The 24,721-nt window shown below is 40.3% G+C and overlaps 1 protein-coding gene across 4 annotated transcripts in view; it reads right to left on the reverse strand.

Moving 5' to 3' along the window:
• Positions 1–24,721, reverse strand: part of FGD4 (FYVE, RhoGEF and PH domain containing 4) — an 89,030-nt gene that overhangs the window by 59,405 nt on the left and 4,904 nt on the right. For 3 of the 4 annotated variants that reach the window (XM_026084494.1, XM_026084493.1, XM_026084492.1), the window contains exon 1: positions 1,064–1,188. The exons of the other annotated variant lie outside the window; for it this stretch is intronic. In XM_026084494.1, the coding sequence (XP_025940279.1) occupies positions 1,064–1,148 (85 nt within the window). In that variant the 5' untranslated portion in view covers positions 1,149–1,188. Of the gene's footprint in view, positions 1–1,063; positions 1,189–24,721 lie in introns of those variants that run through there. 4 annotated transcript variants of the gene reach the window in all.

Raw genomic sequence — 24,721 nt, forward strand, 5'->3', positions numbered from 1 at the left:
AAGAGCAATTTCAGATTGGATCGTAAAACAGATAAGAAGACAATGGAATGATTTCAAAACAAGTATTTTTTCTACCCAGGAGAAAGCAGATGCCCACAAATACTAAAAACTGAAAAGCTGGGTAGAGATACTTGCATGCATCTACTCCAAGCTTCTCTGGCAGATTTCTCAGACTCACTCATACAATAACTCCCTTCACTCTATTTAGTTTCAGTGGGCTTTCCAAGAAGAGACAAGCCTTCTGAACCCAAACCTTTCACCAGCTCTATGGAAAAAATTTAATTCAATATATTTATTTTCTTATATTAAGCTGTTAGGGCTAGATAAACCTTTTAATTTAATTTACTTTAAGTTGAGCTTCTCTCAAAACTGAAAAATGTGTCACTTATCAGTAAAGTAATATTTTCAGTAGTATTTCTAAAAATTACATTAGAAACATATTTGCAATGCAAAAAATCCAAACCTTTCAATGAATAGAAGAAAAGTAAGATGATATTCTTTTATTCTGAAAGACAATTCGGTACCCTAAAGGTAGTGCAAATTCAAGCTAAATGGATTATTGTAAGACTACACAAGAAAAGGTGAGCATAAGTCAGAAGTATACATCTATTTTCAAAAACAGTAAGAGATACAATTCTTAGTGCCAGGGATGATTTATAGAACTGTACTATAGAAACCTTGCAGCTATAAACTGAGCTCTATGAACATGGCAAATCAGCCGGAAACAGAAAACGCTTATAAATATCACAAAACTGATTTGCTTTAGAAAGTCTTGAGCCAGTGAAAGCAGCAGCAAAACAAGCCAAAAGTAACACAGTTCTTTGTACGGTAGATTTATTAGGCAAGCAGTTCAAGAAACTGCAAGCTAATTTGCTTAGAATAGGAGCAAAAAGATACCACAACATTCCAACTGTATTACATCAGGAAGCAGCTGAATTTTTAATGTGTTTATTTGCTTCAAGGCACCATACTATAAACTTTAAACTCTGTGCATCTCTGGACACAAATACCCCCAAGTCTTGAAGAGATTAAGATTTAACAGAAGCATCCCATTCAATCTTACCTGGTTCAGAAGACATTTTTTTAATATGTTTCACTGCACAAGGAACTGATTTCACACTGGAAATAACCCCATGACAGACTCGCATATATCCTATTTACAGGATCTATAAACTGCCAGAAAAGACTCCTCACCAGTATATGCCGGCAGTTTACATGCTGGGTCTTTCAACTATAACATGCTCCTCCTCTTTGAAGGCAAGCCCATTCTGAGAGGAAAAACGTAAGCATGCAAACCAGTCAGCTTAGAGGGAAGAGTGAAGTCTGTTCACTATTAAAGAAGAAAAACAAAAAAATCACCTTATGTAACGTACAAACTGCTGGAGAAAGGAGGAGGAGGAGGAGGAGGAGGAGGAGGAGGAGGAGGGAATACTGTAAATTGTTTTGTCTGCTGCCTTAGCTACCCTGAAAGTTTTGTCAATACCGATTGCACTGCTCTTTGAAAATAAAGCAGTATCAAGGTTAACTGACAGATTAGTCCACTTCTCTGGTTGCTACTTAGTTCTCTGAAAGAGACTACATTAAGAAATTGTCCTGAAAATACTACCTTATTTGGCACAGAATTCCCAGGTTAAATTAATTAGAAACATTTTAAATCCATTTTAAAATAGCACAAGTTAGAGAGTGTGCTCAAGGGTAGAATACAAAGACATTAATTAGAGTGAATTCTGAACTGTGAAAATGTAGATTTTAAAAAAGTGAAAGGAGTAACTGAAAAGAGAAGTTACTGCAAGTAAAATTTGTTTCTATTCATGTGTGAACTCTCCAAGATCCTTTGCTGGCATACATTTATACCAACAAGAGAAAAACGGGGATTTAAATCCAGCCCTGTCAGTTTGGATAATGTGAATCAGAACATAGCAGGCAGCTTTTAATTCACTGCAGCTGAAGTAATCTGCAACCACTGTTCCAAACCACATCTCTCTACAGCCTCTTCCACCAAGGACCAAACTCATAAAGCTCACGTCCAAGGCTATGCGCAAGTATGCCTCTGCATGACTGCTTTGAAGGACAAGTACCAAGGGTTACAGGGAATACACTTGCAAAACAATCCCTTGTTATGAATATTTGTTTACAATTTTTCACTGAGGAGACAGCTCTCTGGAATAGGGCCTCTAATTATTTCCTTTCTATTACAGATGTTGAATAAAGGAGGTTTTGCCAAAAACAACTATCCTCCTGTTATTTTTAAAATTTAGTGCATATTTCTTCTTGAGATGAACAGATGCAAGTTCCATACATACGGATTTGAAATCTAGATGGAACCCATTTTTAGCACTTAAGACCCAGATTTGTGCTTCTTGTTTTTGCTTTGGGTTTTTATTTTTAAACTGCTATGATAGGAGGTTGCAAATCCCCATCCTTAATACTCCTAGCAAGCAACTCCCATCTTCTTAAAGGCACATACAAATCCCATTCACCCAGATGATCAACACTGGAAATTAAGACAAAAAGTAACAGTAATTGAGTAAATGATTAAATTGAGTATATTTTATAACCAGACTAAGAGAACTCCAGTGCACAGGTTACATTTCCATTTTGAAGTTCACCTCCAAGAATTCAAAGATTGCCCCTCACTTGAGCATCCAGATAGAGTAAACGCACAGCAGAACCTTCGCTCTCCTAAGAAGCCTCTGCAGTGAAGACAAATTTTATTCTCAGTTTCCCGTATTTCAGAAAAACTGCTTTCCCAGCAGCCTGCTTTGTTCTCCTGCCAGTGAGACTTCGGCAGTCTTTCTTCAGTCTGATGCCCTACTACTCATAACCCAGAAAAAACATATGGCTTCAATTTTCTAAATTCCGATCACGCCTCTACACAGACAGAGGAGGGAAAAAAAGTACCTGCTAAAATAATCTGAATTCCTTGCCACATGCCCTCTCCAAAGTCCACGCATAAGAAATGGGAAGGAAGGGAGATGAAACGATCCATTCTTTCATTCCAAAGAGCCAAATAAGCTTGGCTCAACCCCAAAACCGCACCACTAGCTCTATGCCACATGCCGCCTTTAGGAGCGGATGGCATCGCGGGCTGGAGGATGGATGGCTGCTGTCCCGCCCTGCCAGGAGCCTTCCAGGCAATCTCACGTGGGACCCTGAGACAAGGCAGAGCACAGACACCTGAGCGCGCGTGAACAAGCCAATACACCTGCACAGCCACGTAGCGCTGGGTCAGATCAGAGTAACAGTACAGCCCCATTAGCACAGTCCACACCCGTGCAGCCATTAGTTTGTTGACAGTTGCAGACACATCATCACTCTTGCTGTACACCACTGTCATATCTGAACAGCACAGGGACTTAAAGGACTACACGGAGTTCACACAGATAATGCAAATCATAGGAAGCACATGACAGATTTTTATTGCTGATCCTATCTGAATTTAAGTTTTCAATTTTCCAGTGAGCAACATAGTAGGCTACTAAACTGTAACAGAAATGGCTGCAAAATTAAAAATAATAATAATAAAAAAGCAATCAGTTCAGATAAGCAGTCATGTAAATACTAGTAAATACCAACCTTCACAAAGTGGAGAGAGGATAAGGGGTCCCCCAAGGTGAAGTACAGAAGGGGGGGCTGGGAGGAAGGAAATGACAACAACCTACGGAGTCTCCCTTTTGGGGAAACACACATAATAACTGTTACAAACACTGTAACAGGGTATGTGTGGGAGGGATGACATTTGAGCTAGGGGAGCGCTGCCCTCTGCGGTCGCTGACATTCACGACAGGCATGAGGCAGAGGGCAGGCCACAGAGCAGCGCTTTGGGCAGCCCCTACAAGCCCGCGTTTCCCTACTTCGCAGGCGCTCCCGTAACTTGCAACGGCACACGGAGAGCAACCTCGGCTCCTGTGCTGCTCAAGGGAAGAGAGGGAATTTTACAAACATGAAGGCAATTGGGAATTTTATTTCACTTTCAAAAGCACCAACATTAAAACAGGTACAAAGAAACTTCCCAATCGCAACTGTGAAATACGTATTTAACTCCTTTTCAAAAAAGGTAAAAAAATTGTTTCTATTTGATTAGCTAGCAGATAAGGGGATTTGGGGGAGATTAGAAAAGATACAGTAGGGACATCCCATTAACCTATTCCTCTGGTCACACATGAGTTTTATATCCAGCTTTGCTTACTCTGGGTAAAAACAGAAACAGTACAAAGCACAAACTGCACAATAATGCTATATTGTCAAATATTAGTTGTAACCTCATTGACAAGAGCTGCAGCTATTGTCTTACCTGTCATCACAATATACCTGCGAACTTTAAAGAAAAGTTGATTAAAGAATAAAGTTACTTTTATCAAATTTCTCTACAAGCAGATGAAGAGGCATAGAGAATAACTATTTAAAATAAAATGTTCTCATTCGTGAGCAATTAATATCATGCTATTAAGTACTTGCTGGTATATAGTATGAATAAAATGACTATGCAAACTAAAACCGGCATGTTTTTGGTCCAGAGACAGGCATAATTGACTAGTTAAATTCTATGAAACTAATTAACCTCAAATTGAAATTACTGGTTCATTGTATGACTCCATCATTCCAGTAATTAAGAGTTTATACAAGTGTCTAACAATAAATACACAGCACTTACTCTGCTTTCCACCTCCTAGCACTCTTCAAACTAATTTCACAAGCCCTCTCTCTATTTTCCCCATTTTGCAGATAAGGAAACTCAAATTATTTACTTGAATCTTTGGAATATTCTTATCTGCTAACCTGATGAAGCCAGAGTTGAGAAACAGGTCACATGACTATGAGTGCTATTACGAAATCTAAAAAAATTGAATAAAGTATTCAAGAGCTGTTTGGACAATCCTCCATACTGACACACACCCCCGAAAATAAATTAGCTCATGTGACAGTGAATCACAAACTAACATTCAGCAAGTCTGTCTTCAACTGGCTTGTTATTGCAGACTCCTTTGAAAGGACACATAGCACAGAGTGCTTGAACAGGTTTGCTGAGGATGCTGTATCAGGATATGATAGGAAGTTTCTGCAAGACAGTGATAGTGAAACAGTGATTTTTGTCCCATCCAAAGGCTTGGTCACCCCAAGTGTCACTCTGGCAGATGGAACGCAGCAGGAGCACTTGTGAACTTCAACTTAGCAGTGCTCTGCACTGAAAGCATTCCTCCCCCCCCCCTTTTTTCCCTAGTGACAGACCTTTAAGCTGCTCTATTAGTCTGAAAAAGGCGAAAAGCAACAACTAAAAGGCACCTTTCACAGGGCTCTGATAAGACAGGTGTGGTTGGCTCACACTGTTACCTCTCTCCTTTTTTCTTTACACCCCAGTACTTCAAAAACACAGTAGTTTGGTCCTGGGCAGAAATGAAAACATTCTTTGTCCCTATCCCCAAACAGTTTTCAAGCTGCTGTTAAAAGCCTGCCCCAGAAGCCCCGCACTAGTGTGCAGAGGGATTCAGTTTGGGATTAGTTAGTGAGACACCACACACCCTTGTCCCACTCTGATCCCCCCGTTCTGTACAACCTTCTACATCCTGCCCTTTTCTTGATTCTTGGTCTAAAATCAGTAGTCTAAAATAGTCTAAAATCAGTAACAAGTGATTTTCTGCAGAAGGCTGAATATGAACCATATCTTAAAAAAAAAAAAAACAAAACACCACCACACACACACAACTTAAACTTGCCTAGGAGTGGGCCTCCAAATATTTTTCACTGTAGTTTTGAACAGACGCTTCCAGAAAAAGGCAAAATAAAATCTGCAAATCCCCCTGGGGAAGGCACGCATGCACACACACACACACACACACACACACACAAAATAAAGGACACCTTCAGCACTGCAGACAGGCAGAAGCGTATTCTGGCCTAGATCAAAATTTGGGAGAACACTGCACTGATCCAGGCCTGCTGGACAAAGAGGGTCAGTGGCTTTGCTGTTACTGTCCCTCCTGCCTGCATCTTCTGGCTTTATTAGAGTGGTGAGTATCATCTACTTTGCTTTAGAGCACTGCCAAGAATACTGAGGCCTCAGTTATGTGCAAGAGCCCAAGCAAGTCCTATCACTGGTGCTTTGTGGTTTCTTTGATTGTAACAGAGGACATGATAGGAGCTTCCTGCCTTTGATCACCAAAGACAGAGAGTAAAACTGCAGAGCCTAAATATGGCAACAAAGCAAATGGCTTAAATAATAATAATAATAAAAAAGTGGAAAAAAAAATGAGGCATCCAACCATCAAGCGCTACAAATGAAGAAAACCACGAGTCTTTAGTAGTTTCCCTTTCTGCCAAGGAAGAGAAGGAGATGACACTGCCAAGGATGTGGTTAATGTTATAGTTGCATGTCAGTTTAATGCCTCCACTACCAAAACGCATCAGATCCCACTTCCATCATTTCCCCCTTCCAGCTACAGTCATGTTCTCTCTTACAAAAACGTCCAGCCCATGAGAAGCTAACGCAAGCTGGTAGCCCAGCAGGAACACCCCCCTGCGGGCAAAGCAAACAGTTTTCTTTTGGGCTAGCGAGCTGCGACAGTGTTTTGTAGGAAGTGACAAGTTCCAGGTGTGTGGTGGGGACAGCAGGGCTGTGCAGCCCAGAGCACGACCGCCCTGCCCAGAGCCAGACAGTTGCGTCAGCTCAGCTCTGACACCACACCCAGGGACAGCAACGGGGCATGCCCCGACCACTGCAGACGTTCATGGTGATTGACTGCAGTAGCTGTGAAGCATTGACAAGGGCCCTTGCATGGGTACACGAAGGATGATGGTCACGCTCCGTTGCCCAATATCCTGAAGAAAAGCCAGGCGTGAGAATCGGCGTGCAGCCCAACAGGACAGTCTCGCCAAGCTGATGGCTGGCTGCCGATGCAGAAACACCCTGCTCCTCTCCTCCTCGCCGTGGGTCTTGTCTGGCAGTGCAGCAAGCCAGCCCAGCTCACTAACCTGCCACAAACATATCCATTTTCTTTTAGATTATTCTGTTAATCTAGCAAGCTGAACTGACCCACGAGCTCAGATGAGGATCAGTGTCAGCAGAGAGAGAAAGGGGGAGAGAAGGACCCCTTCCAATAGCAGAATGAGTTATTTGCTGTCTCATTAAGCTCCATCCTTCAAGCTTTGCCACACAGACATGTAAGAGAGGAAGGAAGAAGCAGTGGTACAACTCAAGATACAACAACCAGACAGAATAGCAAGAGGGGAAAAAAAAGTTTAGGAATGGGAATTCAGGTACTGGTACAACAACAAAAGGCAGAGTTACAACAGAGCCTTAAAAAAAGGGTAACTAGTCCCCATCAAGGTGAGAAACATAGGCGAGATCCCGGATCTGGAGCCCAGTCAGAAACAAGTTTGTTATAAGGACATTTCCCTCCCAGTTCTGAAATCAAAAACTATTCCTTCAGTCCCTCCCCCAGCTCTCCTGGTTCACATGCAAGGATTAAGACAAGCAGTCTCCAGGCAGGTGTGATGTACAATTACTGTGCCATAATTACAAAGCAAATAGCAGTATTTTTGCATCACATTTTTTTTGTTTGTTTCTTTCCAGCTCAGCTGTTAAAGACCGTGTCAGGTGCCCCAAAGAGAAAACCCAAAAGACATGTAAGGAAAGTTCTCTGGGGAAAAGTCTGCCTTCTTGTCCTAGGTTTGTACAGCACTTGTCACTGTAGAATCTTGGTCTGTAATTTGGTCCAAGTATTACAGCAATACAAGCAATTAAAAAACCCTCCAAACAAAAAATTCAATGGTCATAGCTCTACAAAATCAAAAAACTATACTAAACACCTACGAGTGCCAAGTCACTGACATCTAAATTATTAGCATTTACAGAAGGGGTGCACTTGCAATTGCAACTATACGACTTAGTCTAACTTTACAAAGCTGTTTTTTTGTAGCTTAAACTACTTCCAATGCTCTAAAAAARTATACAGGAGTCTGTGGTTCATTTGTTAACTAATCCTCTCTAACAATGAAAGATCAGCAATTGTTAAAGGATTTTTATTTTTAATGTGGGATGTGTTCACAGGCTTTGCCTTTATCAACTTGGGCTCGACTTGCCAATTTCCTGTTTAAAAAGTCTTAACAGTTCAACATTTCTTATGCTTCCTTTTTTTTTTTTTAAGTCACATTTTTCTAGTGTTTACAGAATTGAGAGAAAAGCTTCATGCTGTCATGATTTACCAAAAGGGAAATCGCTATTTATAGTGCTGTCTATTCTATTGCACTAACACACATTTAGCAAATAAACCCAAAGAGAAGACCCTGTGACCCAGTAGCTCTGCCTTGTCTCATGTTGTCTTTACTGCTTTCTCCCCCACATTCCTTCCCCCTCAAGACGGCTGCTTCTTCAGGCTGCCTCCTGCCTCCTCCGCAGCTGCTGCCTCCTCCCAGGCGGCAGTATTACCGTATCACAGCATTACTAACAGCAATGCTCCCACTTGACTCTGCACTCTCCTGCCAGCCAGGATATAAGACTAAACTAATAAAGCCCAGTGGAGCTAGGCCAGCAGAGCAGCTCTGGTGCCTCCCCAGTCGGGAGCAAGGTTCCAGTTGTCACCACAAAAAGACCCATACGTTTTAAAGGGGGGTGGGAAAAAAAGAAGAAACAGAAGATAGAACAAAAAAAAAAGAAAGAAAGAAAGAAAAGAGGAAAGCTATGACCTACTCTAATAGTGTTGTGCCACCCATCTTTATTCACCTTCACAGATTCAATATATTGCTCATTTAACCTCTTCACAAAACAGCTTAAGAACACAGACTGCCACTTTCCAGTTAATTTAGCTTTTGGTCACCAAAAAGAATTAGGATTTTACTTAAATTTAGCAGTTTAGCAAATGGCTGCATCCACAACTTAAAAATTACCTGTGTCATGCTGGAAATCAAAGACAGCAGAAAGATTCAAAAGTGAAACAGGTCAGAGCACAGTGACAATGATTTTGTTTCCATATACAAATATTAATGAAAAAGCAAGTTTGTGCAGTGACAGATATTAAAAATAAGGTGCAAATTATTCTTGCTTTGAGTTAATAAAAAAAACAGCATAAAAGAACAAACACCAGTGGGACACATCAGTACATTTCCAGAGTACAGTTCCAGAGCACATGAACTATTAAACAGGRTTAGAAAAATGACCATCCAATCAAATATTCTGTGTCTGAAAAGAACCAGCAGCAAATGCTTAGATAACGTATGGTAGAAGGCAACAAATACGCAATGATCCTTCCCTCAGTCCCACAGCTTCCAGCATCAGTTCTTTAGGGATCACCTGAGTCTGCAGATGCATTTGTGCCACTGTGTCTACCAGCTGCTGACATATTCTCCATGAATTTGTTCAATCTCTTCCTGAAACCCATTTATATTTCTGGCACATACTATGTGACAACATAAGCATTTTTTTTTAACCTATTCTACCTTAACTCTGATTGTATGCTTTTGGGGGAAGAGAAACTTGATGGTACAATGCCGTTGCCCTTCCCCTTCTACCCTTCACCACCATCCCCATCACTTTATAAGAAGCGTCAGACTAACTTTCTCCAAAGCACATCACTTCCTAAAAATGTCTCTTAACAGAAAAGAAAAAAAAAGAAATCTACTATCTGTTTGTGCCTGTTTCCTCTTGCCTCAAATACATAAACAGCTTTAGTCTTTTGCCTTGGTGCTATTAGGACCAATGTAATCCAGTATTTCCAGGCTAGTCAGCAAACTGGGACCTTCTTTACGGAGTCTTTTAGCTACTGCCATTAATACATATTACTGCTTTCCTCCCGTCCATCTAAACCTTGCTAAACTCAAGTGTCTAGAGACATATCATCAAAAGGAATTCCCCAGGTCAAATCCTTTCAGAAGGGGAAGGTAATAATACAGAGCGTGGTAACACATAACAGAAGTTTAAGAAATGTATCTCACCTCTTGGTGCAATGAAGGTGCAAGACCAGAGACAGTTGTGACTTTTTATTTTTACACAGTAAAGTTACACTGATGGTTAAACACAGCCTTCACAGAGACCACATCGGCACTAATGAAACTATAATTTCCTTTAAATTACTGCTATTCATACCCCAGCCCTCATCAGCCAGCCAGTAATAGCTTTTCATCATTTATTTTAATACGAAAGCAATCAATAAGCTTTTCCCTACAGTTATTTTACTGCTATCTATGAACTCTAAAAACCTAGAATTAGAAGAGGTGCCTGCAACAAGACACACACAGTTAAATTTCACTGTTGTCTTTCTTATGGAAAAAGATTTTAAAATTCCACCCGATTTTGAGACAAGCTGGACCAAAGCAGTTTCAGCAACCTACAAAGAAAAGAATCTTCATCCATTGAAACATGATGAATAGACTACAATATTAAAGTACTATAGGTAAAACATGTTGGATTGAGCAGCTCTTCCTTTTCATAATGACTGTGTCCTGTGCTGTTCTTCTGTATCATTCAGTATTGGTTCCTGGCTGCTTAGTTCTAACATTAACATTTCCACTGAAAGAGATCAAATACTAAATTGCAGTAATATCCCATTTCTTTTAGCTTCACGGATGATTCACACAAGCAGAGGGCATTAAATAGAAGACACCTACACACACAAAAATCTCAGCTACCAAAGGAAGTTTTAATCTTGTGTTAAATAGCAAGCAAAAAGCATTCTACAGTTTTCAGAATTTTCCAACAGGAAATTTTTTTGAATATTCTCAGTCATACCAAAATAACATCAACAATAAGACAAGTCTGGAAAAGTTATTGTCTAGAAGGACTAGATTTTATACTTGATAAAAGCACCTTCATAGACGCACATACAAAAATCAAAATTCAGGTAATCATCCTGTTATGCCAGAAGCCAGATCAGTTTGCAGAACAAGCAGTTAAACTGGAAAAAACTGGTGTGCAGGGTTTTTAACTATAGTGCCCTGGGCCAGGTTTTAAAACAAGTTGATTTACCAAAGCAACAAGATGCAGAGCAGTACAGTATTGCCAACTTTATTAATGAGTGCAGACAACGCTCACACTACTAAACGTGAATATTTCATCCTTATTAGAATTTAAGTGTTGGGTTTCAATTCTTAGATAAAGCTCCACCACTAAGTCTTTTATTTTATTTTGACTTAGTAACTATCTTTATCTGTAAGAGCTTGTTTGTAGCAGCTTACACATTTAAAACTGAGTCACACAGAAATCTTGACAAGTCAAAGGACAAAAAGACCTGCCAGCTGCCTTACAGTGGGCGTCCAAATCATAACAGCAAAATATGGTTCCAAGCAATGGCATGAGTAAGAGTTACTGAAGAGAACTGACATAAAATATACTCATGGAAAATACTCATAGAAACTGATTTGGTACCTATAGATGCCAAAGAACTATTAGAGCTGTAAAGAAAAGTGGCACAGGATCTTTAAAAAAGGAAAAAGGTAATCTCAATCTCACAAAACCTGTGAAGCCTTCTGATATTTTATCTACCTTAACAACAGCTATGCAGTTGTTCACCATGTTGAATGCAGGTAAGAATAGCATCAAAATATTTCTTCCAGGTAATACATTTGTCTCAGTCTCAATGTAACTGCTGCAAGCATGACATGGGAGACCTTCACCAACTATGCTGAATTACAGACAAGATATTTCATGCTTTCACTCATCTTCCTTAGCATCAGTGACCTTTTTAAGATGACAAAAACATTAATTCATCCGTGGGACAGAAGCACAAAAGAGATGCAGGGACTGAGGAAGAAACACTAGGAAGGAAAAATTCAAGTTAGAAGTTCAAGTCATGCCCTGCAGGAATACCTCATTACAAGATCAACTTGTTCTTTGAGGAATTATCAGAAGGTCTTGAGCCTATTTTCTCTACCACTCAAACAGCAGCAGTGATCTACAGCACTCCTGGGAACTGCACATCACACTACCTTAAGCATGCAAAACAAAAACCCTAACTGTAGAAGAGACTGGAATTCAGGTCTTCTGAAGCCCCATCCCCAATTCAGGCAGAGTTCATGAGCCTTTGTTGAGAAGGTCTGCTCAGGTACTTTGTTTCAATTTCAGCTACCAAACCTATAAAGTTCAAGTAGACCAGATGTTCAGAGCTTTATTTGGGCAGCTGAATAAGGATCTTTTTCAAAAAGTGTTATTACAAATACAAATGGAACCAACAAGCTGGAATACTTTAACACCAAGGTTAGCTGCATCTATATGAAGTCTTCATGAAGGCAAGTGCTGCTTCCTAGAAAGCCACAGAATCAAAGCACTAGTCAAAAGCATGCACAAGACAGCAGGTGTCTACACACTGCATAAATAACAACAAGAAGCATAAAAAATTCCAGCAAAGGATTCTCAGAAGATCAATAGCTGGAAAAGCATTTGCAATTTGAGTACAAATTTCTTGCCTGAAAGCACAGACATGTCCTGCAAAAATGTTCCACAAGAATTTCTTTGTAAAAGTGGATGCCTAATATAAAGAACTACTCCTTTACTCCTAGTTATTAACTGGTAACACACAAGATGGTAGCTTTAATCAAATCTGGAATGAAAAAAATTGTCTTGCGCTTTACTGCTGTAGTTAATAAAATTACTCACCCTCTAGCAAAACGTCCATAAAGTATGCATGTCCAATAATGGACACACTTAAATTTGTGAACTAACTCAATTATATTTCCTGCTGTGTGTAGAGTTATAGTATTAATTATTCAAAAATATTGCGATAAATACCAAGGCTTCACAGAAACAGTCTCAAGATCCTCATTTTTTACAACCCAATACTGTGTCAGATAACCCCCACTGATTTAAAAAAAATATACGAAGATTTAGTTTGGGAGCTCTGAAGGTTATCTATTTGAATCCCTTACTCAAAGCAGAGCTAACTTTAAAGTTGGATCTGGATCTTGTCAGGTGTTAAATATCTCCATGGATGGAGATTCCCCAGCCTCTCTGGGCACCTTTTCAGTGCTGCACCAATCTTAGAGGGAAGAATTTTTTTTCCTTCTTGTCCAAATGAAATTTTCCCAATTGCAACTTGTTCCTGTTGCTTCTTGTCCTTCCTTTGTGTGACTCCAACAAGACTCCAACTCTGTCTTCTTTAAAGCCCCCAACAGATAATCGAAGATTGTAATTAGATGCCCCCATAGCCTTCTCTTCTCTAGACTAAACAAGCTCAGTTCTCAGTCTTTCTTTGAGAACATCATATGCTCTGGCCCCTCCAACCACTGAAGTGACTCTCTGCTAGATTCTCTTCAGTTTGACAATAGACTTTGGCCATCCAGACAGTCAGCAGCAATACCAAGGGAGAATTGTACATCTCAAACAGAAATATTCATAAGCAACTTACCTAAACGTGTCTCAAATATTTAACAATTACACTAATGAGACAGTGAATTTCTTTACTGAATTTACTTGTATTTTCGGTTCTCTTGTTACAAGCTAACCAGATCCAATCAAAAGACAAGACATCAGTTGTTCATAACATACGGCACTGATCAATAGGAAAGCAATCACCTCACAAACGGTATTTGCAGTGCATGTGGCTTATAAAGGCATTCTTTACTTTGATACAAAAACATTAAGTAGTATCCTTGGCCTGCAAATACACCCTTCCCTCCTCCCCAACAGTAGCAGGACCATACAATGAATACTTTGCACAGGTGCTGGCAAAAGTCAGAAGAGCCCATGCCTCGGTTTCTACTAGCCATCTGTCAGGACTTGAGGACTTTTCTTCCCTCTGATCCAAAATTTGGCTGTTTTGGGTACCTTCTCCTCTGAAGCACTGGAGACTGGCCATGGCTACTGACTTCAGGTAAGCATCATGCAGCTAGTGGAACTCATTTCTCAAGTGCCTGCTTAAATGTCCTGCTAACAGCAAGCTCATGACACAGGCAATGGCTTCAGTCTCTTTTGCTCAGTTTCTGAAGCACATTGTAGCATTGATTTTTGGTCATTTACTACAGTTTGTTTCCAATAGCCTGTAACAATCTGTGTTTCTCAGTGTGCCAAAAGAAAAGTCCACTGAACATCTAAATGAGACATAAGTATCTTTGCTGTGATGGAGGAGAAGGAAACTCAGTGACCAAATAGGTCCTTCCAATCCTGAGTTCCACATACTCAAATGTACTCAGGTTTTTGCTTTGTCCAGACATTCATAACAAAATAAACAATTCCCATGTCTCTACCAGTCTGAGTAATACTCCTGTACTTAAATTAACAGCTAATTATTGCATATAATAAGAGCAACCGGAGGACATGAAAAACTTCTTAAAAATAATTGCACTTCAAGATATTCTGTTGCTAGCTCCTTTAAGTCATTTACCCCCACCCTACTCTTCTCCTAACTGTGAAGTCTGAACAATGATTAGCTTGGAGGAATGTTTTCTGAATTCATCTGCAGAACAGTTCTGAGTCTTCAGATTCCTCAGCTAGACATTGCAATAATGAAGGACAAAAGTGCTTCTCTACTAAATGTAACCCCCTCTGGAAAAGACTAAAAAAACCTGACACAGTTCATACATATATCATTAATCTTTATATTGCCACTTTCTCACATTTAATTATGCATAATCTCACTGCACCAGTTTAATAAGGTGATCTGCTTTAAAACACATTAAACGATTTCCCATTTTCTAAAATCTGGTACAGCAATTTCTAGTACCATCAAAAAAAGTGTTAATGCCTGCATTTGTCCCCACCCATACAAAGCATAAAAGACACAAGCAATTTCACATTACCAAGGCCTTGCAAACAGACCAACAGTAGCAGTGCCTGTGTCAGCAGGTTTATCCTCCCACATCCAGTGTCCCGAGGACTCCATTATTTCATGCGAGTTGCAAGCAGAACAGTTTGTAAACAGGCACCCGGACTTTCCAAACCAGTTAGCTGTTCAAGGGGAACTGCAGCTTTTAACCTCAAAACAGCCATGCTTCTCTAAGGAGACAGTACAGAGGCTGGGCTTGCTTTTGTTTTTATTTGGTATTTTTAATTCAAAATACACTAGTAGATTGCAGGAAAAAAGCGTATCTAAAACCTAGCACATTTATAAGCTCTGCAAGCTAGTAGCCTGAACACAATGTATAAATAAATCCAAGTCATGTCAAACAGCATTCCACAGTAATGTGTCAAATGAAAAGCAGAAAGACGTGTCTGTTTGAAGAAAACAACTGTGTTCATTTATATGCAAGCCAGTCTCCTATATATTAACTCAGGATTTTACCATTTAATGACAAGTCCCCCTGAAAGCTCAATATGTAGAGACACTACAAACAGGACCATGAAGAGCCCACTGTATACTAGGCTGAATTTCTAGACACTGTTTAGGTGGGAGTTCATTCAAAACATCTCTTTTGGGAGATGAGGTACCAAAACTGAGCTTACCTCTTAAAAAAATAATACAAAAAAACACCAGTCAGTACAAACGATCACCTCTGCTGGCCCCCAAAAGACAATATTCTAGAATAAATCTCCTTCATGAGATCATGTAGGAGATTACACTGACCCTCATTTGTCTGCATTAAGCATAAAGCCCATGGCCACTTGTAATAATCTACCATAGATAAAAAAATATCTTTAAAAAATCATGAATTTCAAACAGGCATTTAACAGTTCCTCTGTTACATGGTAATGAAATGTCTACTCTGAATGGCCAGATGCTCAAATGGATTAAACAACATTTAGCCTTTAAATCCTGCATCTGTAAATCAAGACTGACCTAGTGACCCAAAGTAAAATTTAATAATAAAGAAGTGCTTAACAGCCACATATAGATCATTCAAAAAAACAATAAAAATTGTTTGTTCAAAGCCTATTTGGACATACAGACAGTGCTCATCAAGGGATATAATGAGAAGAGCTGGAGAATGCCAAATGTGGAGTCCCCTATTTATCCTTGAAACAGGTTTAGCAGAGGCAGTGGAAAAGCAAGCTTCCCAACACAAAGCCATCTAGCAATCTGGAGAAACCACCTTGGAAGGAGGAGTATACAAGACATTACCTTTATGTCAATATGATTGTTGCTTTCTGTCAAGACTTGCCAATAAGACAGTAATTCACATCCACAGTGACTGTGAATTCTGCAGTCAACAACTACCTTACTAGGAACAGATCAGAGAGCTGCAACACATGCCCCATGAGCTACAGAATAACGTCGGGGTGGTCACCTTTCCCTATGGCCTTCAGCTAGGTTCAAGGTGGTATCTGAAGGGAGAAAGTCTAATTGCTTTTCAAGGACAAAAGCCAATTGTTTCCTGCACTTTTAACAGCACAATTATAGACATGCAGCTTGCACGTGTGAACAAGTCCCCCACAGTCCATTAAAAACGAGTTCCACATAATTCACCCATTTCAACAGCAACAGAATGTTTACATTTTGGAGAAGGAAGGGGTTAAAAAAAAGTATTTAATTACAAAGATGATACAAGCTTCCATTAAGAATACTCACCCAGTTCCACCAATGTGTGAGTGTGTCACGACATCTGAAAGGACTTCAGGCATATATACTGGGCTCCCACAAGCATAAGAAAAGCTCATATACCACTGACAGTTTAAGTACTCAAAGAAATAAAACCCCCTCAACCCACATGCACACTTTTGTTAGGCACTAAGACTTACAAAGCATCTTGTAGATTAAAAATTTATCATAGTGACATATGTTGCAATAGTGACCTATCAACCACATTTGCAAACTTTCCTCCCAGACTCCTATGTACTGACATTTTAGTGCATAAAAGCAGAAGGCAGACCAGTGGAATTAGGACTGTCATAGCTTTAATTAAAAGCCTCTAGTAGTGTCTTCTCCTATACCAAATAAAAATGGCAGTCCTGGCAAGAGAGATGCAGCATAAGAGCTTTATTTGAAAGGGAAAGACCATACACGACTAAAAATACCAGCAGAAGTAACATTTTAGCTTACTACTTGGGGGACAACAGCGCTTTACGAAATGAATTTTAGTGCCCCTCATTTAAGTTAGCTGTAATTTGAACTGCATACAAACATTAATCATGCATTGGTAACGAAATCTTTTTAAACAATCCTACCTCATACAGCACAACAAAAATGTCTTTTATAGAACACAAAAGCCTTGCAAGTATATGGTCCTAATTTTATTCTTCCCTTTAAATGAAATCCTGCCATCAAAACACTCACAATATTTACAGAGCATCCTGAAAATTTGTATAAAGTCTCTATACAATTAAGCTACATAAGAGAAAGATTCCAAAATGTTTGGTCCGTGGGCGAGTTGGGAACAGGGGCAGAGGGTGAGAAAGAAGAGTGAAAAACCTGATACTGCATTCTCTCTACCATATATTGCTTTCTCTGAATTAACTGCATAAAAAAACCCTTAAACATCTATTGTATCATTAGGTCTGTTTGAACACTATCCTCTCAGCCTTCATTCCAGTACGAGAAACAAACATGTCACATCCAAAACCCACTCAAATAAAAAGCAATCAACACGAAAAGGCACRTAAATCAAACAGATTTGGCAGCAAACAGTATTTCACAGAGACAAGAGATTTGAATTGCTCCATTTGTGTCAGTTTGGCCAGTTATTGTTCTGACTTACTACTTTAATGATCCCAAATTAAACTGCTTGAACTGAAACAAACAAAATCTCTAAAATGAAATATTCTCCCCCCACTCTTAACAGTGGTTTAAGAAATGAATTACCGTGGCACTACTGCCTGTAAATCATAAATACACCGCCTCAATTAAAAATCATTCTGCACACATCGTGCATTTCATACTGACCTTGCACAAGCCGTGTTTGCTCCTCTTGGCTAGAAATCGTTAATAGCTTGGGTGAAATCCTTTTATGTGCTCCTCCAGCCAGCTAATTCCAGCCTTCCATTACCACCCTCCATTGCAGACGCCTGCAGGCAGCACCCACTCCCCGGCTTTCAGCTTTCGCTGGCTCTCAACCCCGCCAGGATAATCACATTCCGGCGGGGAGCGAACAGATGGCAGGCTCCATGGTAACCAGTCCTCCCCGGCTACTGGCAGCACTGGGACGCTACCCGGGACTGGGCAACAAGCGCTCTTTGTGCTTCSGCCTCGCAAATCCTCGCCACGGGGACAGGCAGCCCCTAGCACTCACTGGGCATGCCTAGCAGGTGCATTGCCGGCGCCAGCAGGCAGAGCACCTTCACAAAAGCTTGCAGCCAGGTTTAACCTTGACACTGCCTGCTCCAGCGTCACAGAGGGGAGAAAGGGGTTTAAAACACCCCACTAAGACGGAGGCGAAGATATTAGGAATTTTCATTTACTTATACAACACGAAAGGGTGCAGGGAAATTAGCCGAGGACTGTTTTTCCCTGACAAAATGGTTTTCTGAAGGCAGGCTTATGCCTCCTGACCAGGCTTTGCTGCAGCGCTACTGGAACATTTGCTGCACATTCCCCAGCTCCTGTACCCTCAAATTGCCCTCCCTTAGAATACTGTAATTGCCTAATCTAGGCTTTTAGTCAACAAGAGTCTTGCAATTCCTTGCTTTTGCTCTTTGAGCTTGTTAGGCATATCTGTTCCTGCGTCTGCTGGGACTGCTGCTGATTCAGCAGGCAGGAGCTGCTGTTTCTCTCTGCTGTAGGTGGAGGCTGCCGGGGGGGATGTCAGGAATGCTTTCTCGCCTGGATGCTGCGCCCGAACCCACGGCTCTCACCGGCCCAGATCTGCACCTACGCCACTGGAGCGCACCCGCTCGGCCCAGCACAGAGCAGAATTCCCACAGGCATCGGCTGGAGAAGAGAAGGAAGGCGGTGTTCAACACCGATTGCTTATGATCTCGTGGGCAAAATAGCTTTGAAAGAATATATTGGGGATTTAAATGCTAATGAGATACACAGGCCATTTCTCAAAATATCTACTAAATGGGGGGGGGGGGTGGGAATCACACAGCATAATATTTCATGGCCTGAATATGTTGCCATATTCAGCCTCTCTCCCTCACTCTCAAAACACCATGCATCGTTTATGTCTAACACTGTGTCAAAAAACTGTGGGTAGTTTTATTTAAAGCTGAGCCAGATTTGGAGCTCAAGCTCCTACATGCTAACTTAGGTCTGGGTTTGGGGGGTTTTTTTTGGTGGTAGGGAAAATGTTTTCCTTTCTCCCTTAATGACACCTTTGATCTCCTTGTAGCTGGTCCTGCAGGGCAGCATCTGTTCCTGTAAAAGAATTAAAAACCCTGTACTGGAACCCAGCCACACAAAAACACCCATCTTTTCCCATAGGTGATTTGTGCATAGAGTTCAATGACTTTCTTCCCTCCTGAATCTTCGGCTTCCCTCATCCTCACTACATTAGCAAGTTAGTTTTGTTTCACAGCAAGTGCGATTAAGTTTATCTTCTATTGATAAGAGACATCGCTATTAAACTGATACCCCCTTAGCACTGGGAGCCCCTTGGATCATCACGGACGGCGCCCCAGGGCTTGAGGCACTGCACCTGTAAGTTGTACGAGACAGGCCCTGCCACCAAGAGCTTGCCAGCTAAAGAGGACCCGGGCGCGGGAACGGACTCACCCACAGCTCGCACGGGGCGCACCAGCGACAGAGGTGGGACGCAAACCCAGGTCTTCTGGCTTCTACCCTATGGCTGCTGGATCATTCTGCCCCACGCGGCTCATTTCAATCCCAGTGCTCACCAAGGAGCACTACTTCCATGGTCTCCTAGCATGCCTGTGCACGCTCAGTTCTGTACGTGCAATTTTTCATTTAGGCTCACATTCTTAATAAGGGGAAAAAAAATCAAAATATTTTCTTCCTTCAAATAAGGGATCTTTGCATCATTGAGAATTTCTTAAACAACCATGCACACCAAACCTAATCATCCATCAGCAATAAAGGTAAAACAATGTAAGGAGGGAAGCCAATTTCCTATTCAACTTGCCAAATGTTTGTAATAATAAACATAAAAAAACCACTGTTCAGCATTTAAGCATTATGAAAGATACACAGATAACATTTCTTGTTTTGTCTCTTAAAAACAAAGACCATGGCTCAGAAGTGAATTTTATATGTTTATATATCTTATGTATTTACGCGTTTCTGGAACAAACTATCTGTAGCAATTATAATTCCTTGCAAACAGACTGACTTCAAAATTAGAGGGATTCAAGTTCAGTTTTAGTCTTTTTCTTTCATGAAAGAGACCATCTACAGAGGAATTTTCTAGATTTATGTTAACTCTAACTTCGTATGAAAACGATGCACTTTAATGAAATCACGTTGGCATCAGAAAACCTGTTCCAAACACTGACAAAAACCCTTAGACCGTCTGTTTTTCTCCCTGTACTAGTTGTACTCATTACAAAAAGTTTGCTAGCAGAATAAAGGGCAATGGCAGTTAGCATCCATTTCAGCTTCTTGTTTGGAGTAATTTCAAGTCTGATTTTACATACATTTTTTACATATATACATACAYACATACAGTTTTTAATAAACTACATGCAGCACCCATCACACAAAAGGAGAACAGGATGCACTATAAATTTTGGCAGAAGTAACAGATAAGTTACATGGAGCAACATTACAAAAGAAACCTACGTGTACTAGACACAAATATGTTATTAGAACTACTTGAAGGGGAGAAAGGAAAACAGGGTATTCAAAATGCTTTTGAAGAGGAATGGTAAAGGGAAAGAAAAGTTAACCATCTCCCCTTATTCTTTGGCCTAAACTGACCCAGATGGGAATGTAGTACTAAACTGGTTTTAGTTGGAAGATATTAATGAAAATTAAACAACACATTGACATCTTGTCTCCTGACTTGATTCCCTTACAAGAATAAAGGGAATGTTTTTATTAAATGATGATACCATATGCTTCAGCTTCTACCAGCCTCGGCTGCTATCTGACAAGCTAAGACTCTGGTATTTTGCTCAAGTTGATGGATACTATCAAACTGGACTTCAGAGTATGTCATTTAAATTTGTCTTTTTTTGTGGTGACTGCTTAAAATCTATTCATACAAAAGCAGTCACATGAGTTTAGAATAATGCATATTACTAGTTTGTGAAAAATAGAAAGAGAAATTAGTCTCCATTTTCTGTGTAAGATTTAAAAGTTTCATTTATAAAGCCAGTAACAGCATCTAAGTAACCAACAGCAGGCCTCACATACGCCTTGTTTTGAACTTTTGCCAATTTCTCATATCTGTTTTTCTAGTTTTACTAGAACAGCCTAGTAATTCATGAAAGTTATATCAAGTATATGTTACTGCCAGAGATACAGCAACAAAATACACCACTGATTTGTTCTAATACGGTATCACCTTTGTTTCTCTAAAGGAAAAGCATTATTAACTTTTCAACATGAGCCTGTGTTTTTAGTTAAAGTTTCTAATCAGGTGTAAAAGCTGTGCATCTCACTAACATTTGTATCATTGGACCAAAAGACCCCACAAAACAAAACAAAAAATTGATACCAGAATGTGACATAGGACTTTACAATACATAAGGGTACCTTAAATTCAGATGCTTGTTTCAAAAGGGGAGAAATATTTCTCCAGAGCTTCAGAAACAAGGTGAGACAGACTCATAATTTATTATCAGTAACAGTTTCAATATAATATGTGTATATTTCTTTTAACTTGACACCATCTGGTAATGAGGAAGTTCACTTTAAGGGAAGCAGGATGCCTGATTTTTTAAGAGTAGAAAAAACATTCTGTAGGCAACTGCAAGGGCTGAAACTCACCAAACTTCCTTGTACTTGTCTAGAACATAAAAACTCCCAAGAATTTAAGTTTTCCATGATCACCATAGAGGGGTTAAGGCCTCCACGCTCATCCTCAAAGATCCTTTTGTATGACAGACGTGCTCTTCTAGTCTTACCCATTTTTCTCCCAAATTAAAGGGCACTGTACTTCACAGAGAGAGAGAGAGAGAGCAATGAGTTAAATCTGCAACCAGGAAAAACTTCCTCAGCAGTATCTCTGCAGGTATGAAACAGCTGGACTTGCCGCATGGTTTCAGAGTCATTGACTTTCAACTGGCTGACACTTCCTCAAAGAAGGACACCTCCTTCACAAGTAACAAAACCGAATTACTTCTTCTTTCACACTGTGCTCCTGTAGGCTGGGAGTGTGTGCATGCTGGGTGTGGGAGAAGGGGCAGAGTGACTGTTTTGTTGTTGTTCTTAAGGCCACTGTTTAATTAAATAATATTAACGTTATGAGCAAAAGCCCCTCCAAAGTCTTACTGCTTGTAAAAACAGCATTCACAATATGAGGATGAGCTATCTCCTTCTCACCAGTTCAATGACTTTGACACTCTCTTCTCTGCAGCAAATCATTCTTCCAATGATTAAAACAGCTGTCTGTGTGGACGTCCATTTCTGTTGTCCCTTAATGATAGTTGTCAAAGAAACATGGACAGATTTCATACTAAGGTATCTTAGAGACCTACAAAGATTTGGTATAGAAATCTGAAAGTTATTCTTCTTTCTTAGGCTGCCCTCCAGAATCACTTTCAAGTAGAATTAAATACAGAAGGATATCTTACAGGAGGAGAAAAATAAGACTTCTGCTGTTATGTCTCCAAATATAGTCATTTTCAAATTAGGAGCAGCACCAGCCCAACACACTGAAACACTTATTTCATAAACTGGAATTACTTCAGTTTCCAAACACTTTCTTGTACCTCTCCTACTGAGYTGTATTAGCAGCAGCATCAACTTAGTAATGCCTGTAGGGAGGGACAGTGCTTTCTGTTTAAATCCAACAGCAGAGCATATCTACAGAATTGGCCAACCGTACTGATTAATGTCATTTCAAAATATTATGGAAAGTGGATTAAGCAAAATTTAATTAGAAGAAAATCCATCAATCTAAGGCCCTATATTACAACTCCTTTCCATGGTAGAGGAAAACCTCTTGGAAATACGGGGCACAAAGAAACAGTTACTCTAACAAGATATATATATATATTTAAACATTGAATTATTTTTACGTCAACAGAAAGTCATGCAAGGTAGAGGTGTTAAGGAAGATGCATGATAGCATAGCTTCCCTGAAGCGGACACCAAAGCTCCAGCCTTGCACGAAGAGCCTATAGGTATGAGACAGCACATATTGGTAGCACCAGAAGTAAGAGGTCTGGAGCTGGCTTTGCAAGATGTACATGAACAGAGGGAAAGGGACAGTAAACACTGAGGGGCTGACATTCCAATAGCAGGGTAAACTGTGACACTAATACCCATTAACATTCAAAAAAAGCAAGAGGGATGACAAAAAAGCAGAGTTGGATCTTAGTTGAAACTTCTGCTTATGAAAGTAAGACAATTCAATTCAGTGCCTCGAAGCATCCAACAACAGGGCACAGCAACCACCAGACAGGCTCAATTATTTCTGCAATTGCACAGAGTGTTTCCATGGAAAGGAGGCAGCCTTCTAGGTTTGACACATTCAACGTCTGACAGCTGAGCCAGCCAGTGCTCAGCAGCAAAAGGCTCAAACAGAGATCACAGACAGTTCTTCAGACATTGTTCCGAACAATGCAAGAGGAAAACAAGGTCTGCAGGAGGCACAAACCCCAGGGGCTCTGCCCTGTGCTCTTTATTTACCAGTTAAAATTCCAGTGAAAGCAGAGCAGACATCAGAGTAGCACGGGGTGGGAATTGTGGCCATGGGGCCTTCCTCTCTCTTTAGGCTTCACGAAAGAGATTGAGAAGTCTGGACAGGAACCAGAGGATTGCTATTCTAGTCTGGCTTTGAGAACTCCAGACAAAATTTGTAGGCAAAGATATAAACAGAAAGATATGTTGGAAGAAGCACAGCCTCCCTCTATAAAATATCCTTCGATAAAAACCATGAACCATAAAAGAGTAATAAACCCTAAAGAAACCATGCTACTATAAAATAATTCAAGATGTTAAGAATACTAAGTGTGCTAGTTGCCTCAGTGCAGATATGGGAAGTTCTTGTTCTTTAAAACTTAAACTTGGGAAAAAAAAGATTGTTATAACTCAAGAACTTTAGCTGAGACTTCTTAGAGGAAATCTAAGGTACAGCAGAAGTGATGATGTTTTGAGCTGCACTAAATTTTCCATCAGCATCCTTGTGCTTAGGCCATTACAGGTGGCTAACATATTAGTATCAAAGAACCCAGAAAAATACTTAAAATGCATTTTGCAGACCCACTGACATTATATACTGATTCAATTTACATTCCTCTCCAAGCTCAGCAAGCACCACTTTGCCACAGATTTCTAAGATTTATAAACATCTGTGTTACATCCAACACAAACAGTTTTCTGAGCAGTCTACAACAGTTCTCTGCCAAAGTGACAGATTAATTTTGCAAAACATCTTCCTTTTTCCCTAGCCTGAAGCTCCTTCAACAGGTCAACAGATCAGCCAGAAGCAAGCCATATAAATAACTAGGTTTTGGCATTTGATCATGCAATTGCGGAGTGTGCCCCATTCATGCCTACAGATATTACCTCTATTGCTGAGTAGAAGGAAAAGCAGTATCACAAAATTTACTGGTAGCTGCCAAGGCCACACCAATGAATGAATGCTCAAGGGCAACCTGGAGACCATCAAGCAGGATTTCCGAGCTCTGGGGATGGTGGTCAAGGGTCTGGGAGCCCAGGTCATCTTCTCCTCAATCCTGCCAGTGAGGGGGATGGATGAGAGGAGGAGGAGACGGACTTTCCAGGTTAACGACTGGCTGCGCCGCTGGTGTTGGCAACAGGGTTTTGGTTTCTACGACCATGGGACCCTGTTTGAAGAT

The sequence above is a fragment of the Apteryx rowi genome, unplaced genomic scaffold (assembly GCF_003343035.1).
Source record: "Apteryx rowi isolate R43461 unplaced genomic scaffold, aptRow1 scaffold_642, whole genome shotgun sequence".
NCBI classification, from domain to species: domain Eukaryota; kingdom Metazoa; phylum Chordata; class Aves; order Apterygiformes; family Apterygidae; genus Apteryx; species Apteryx rowi.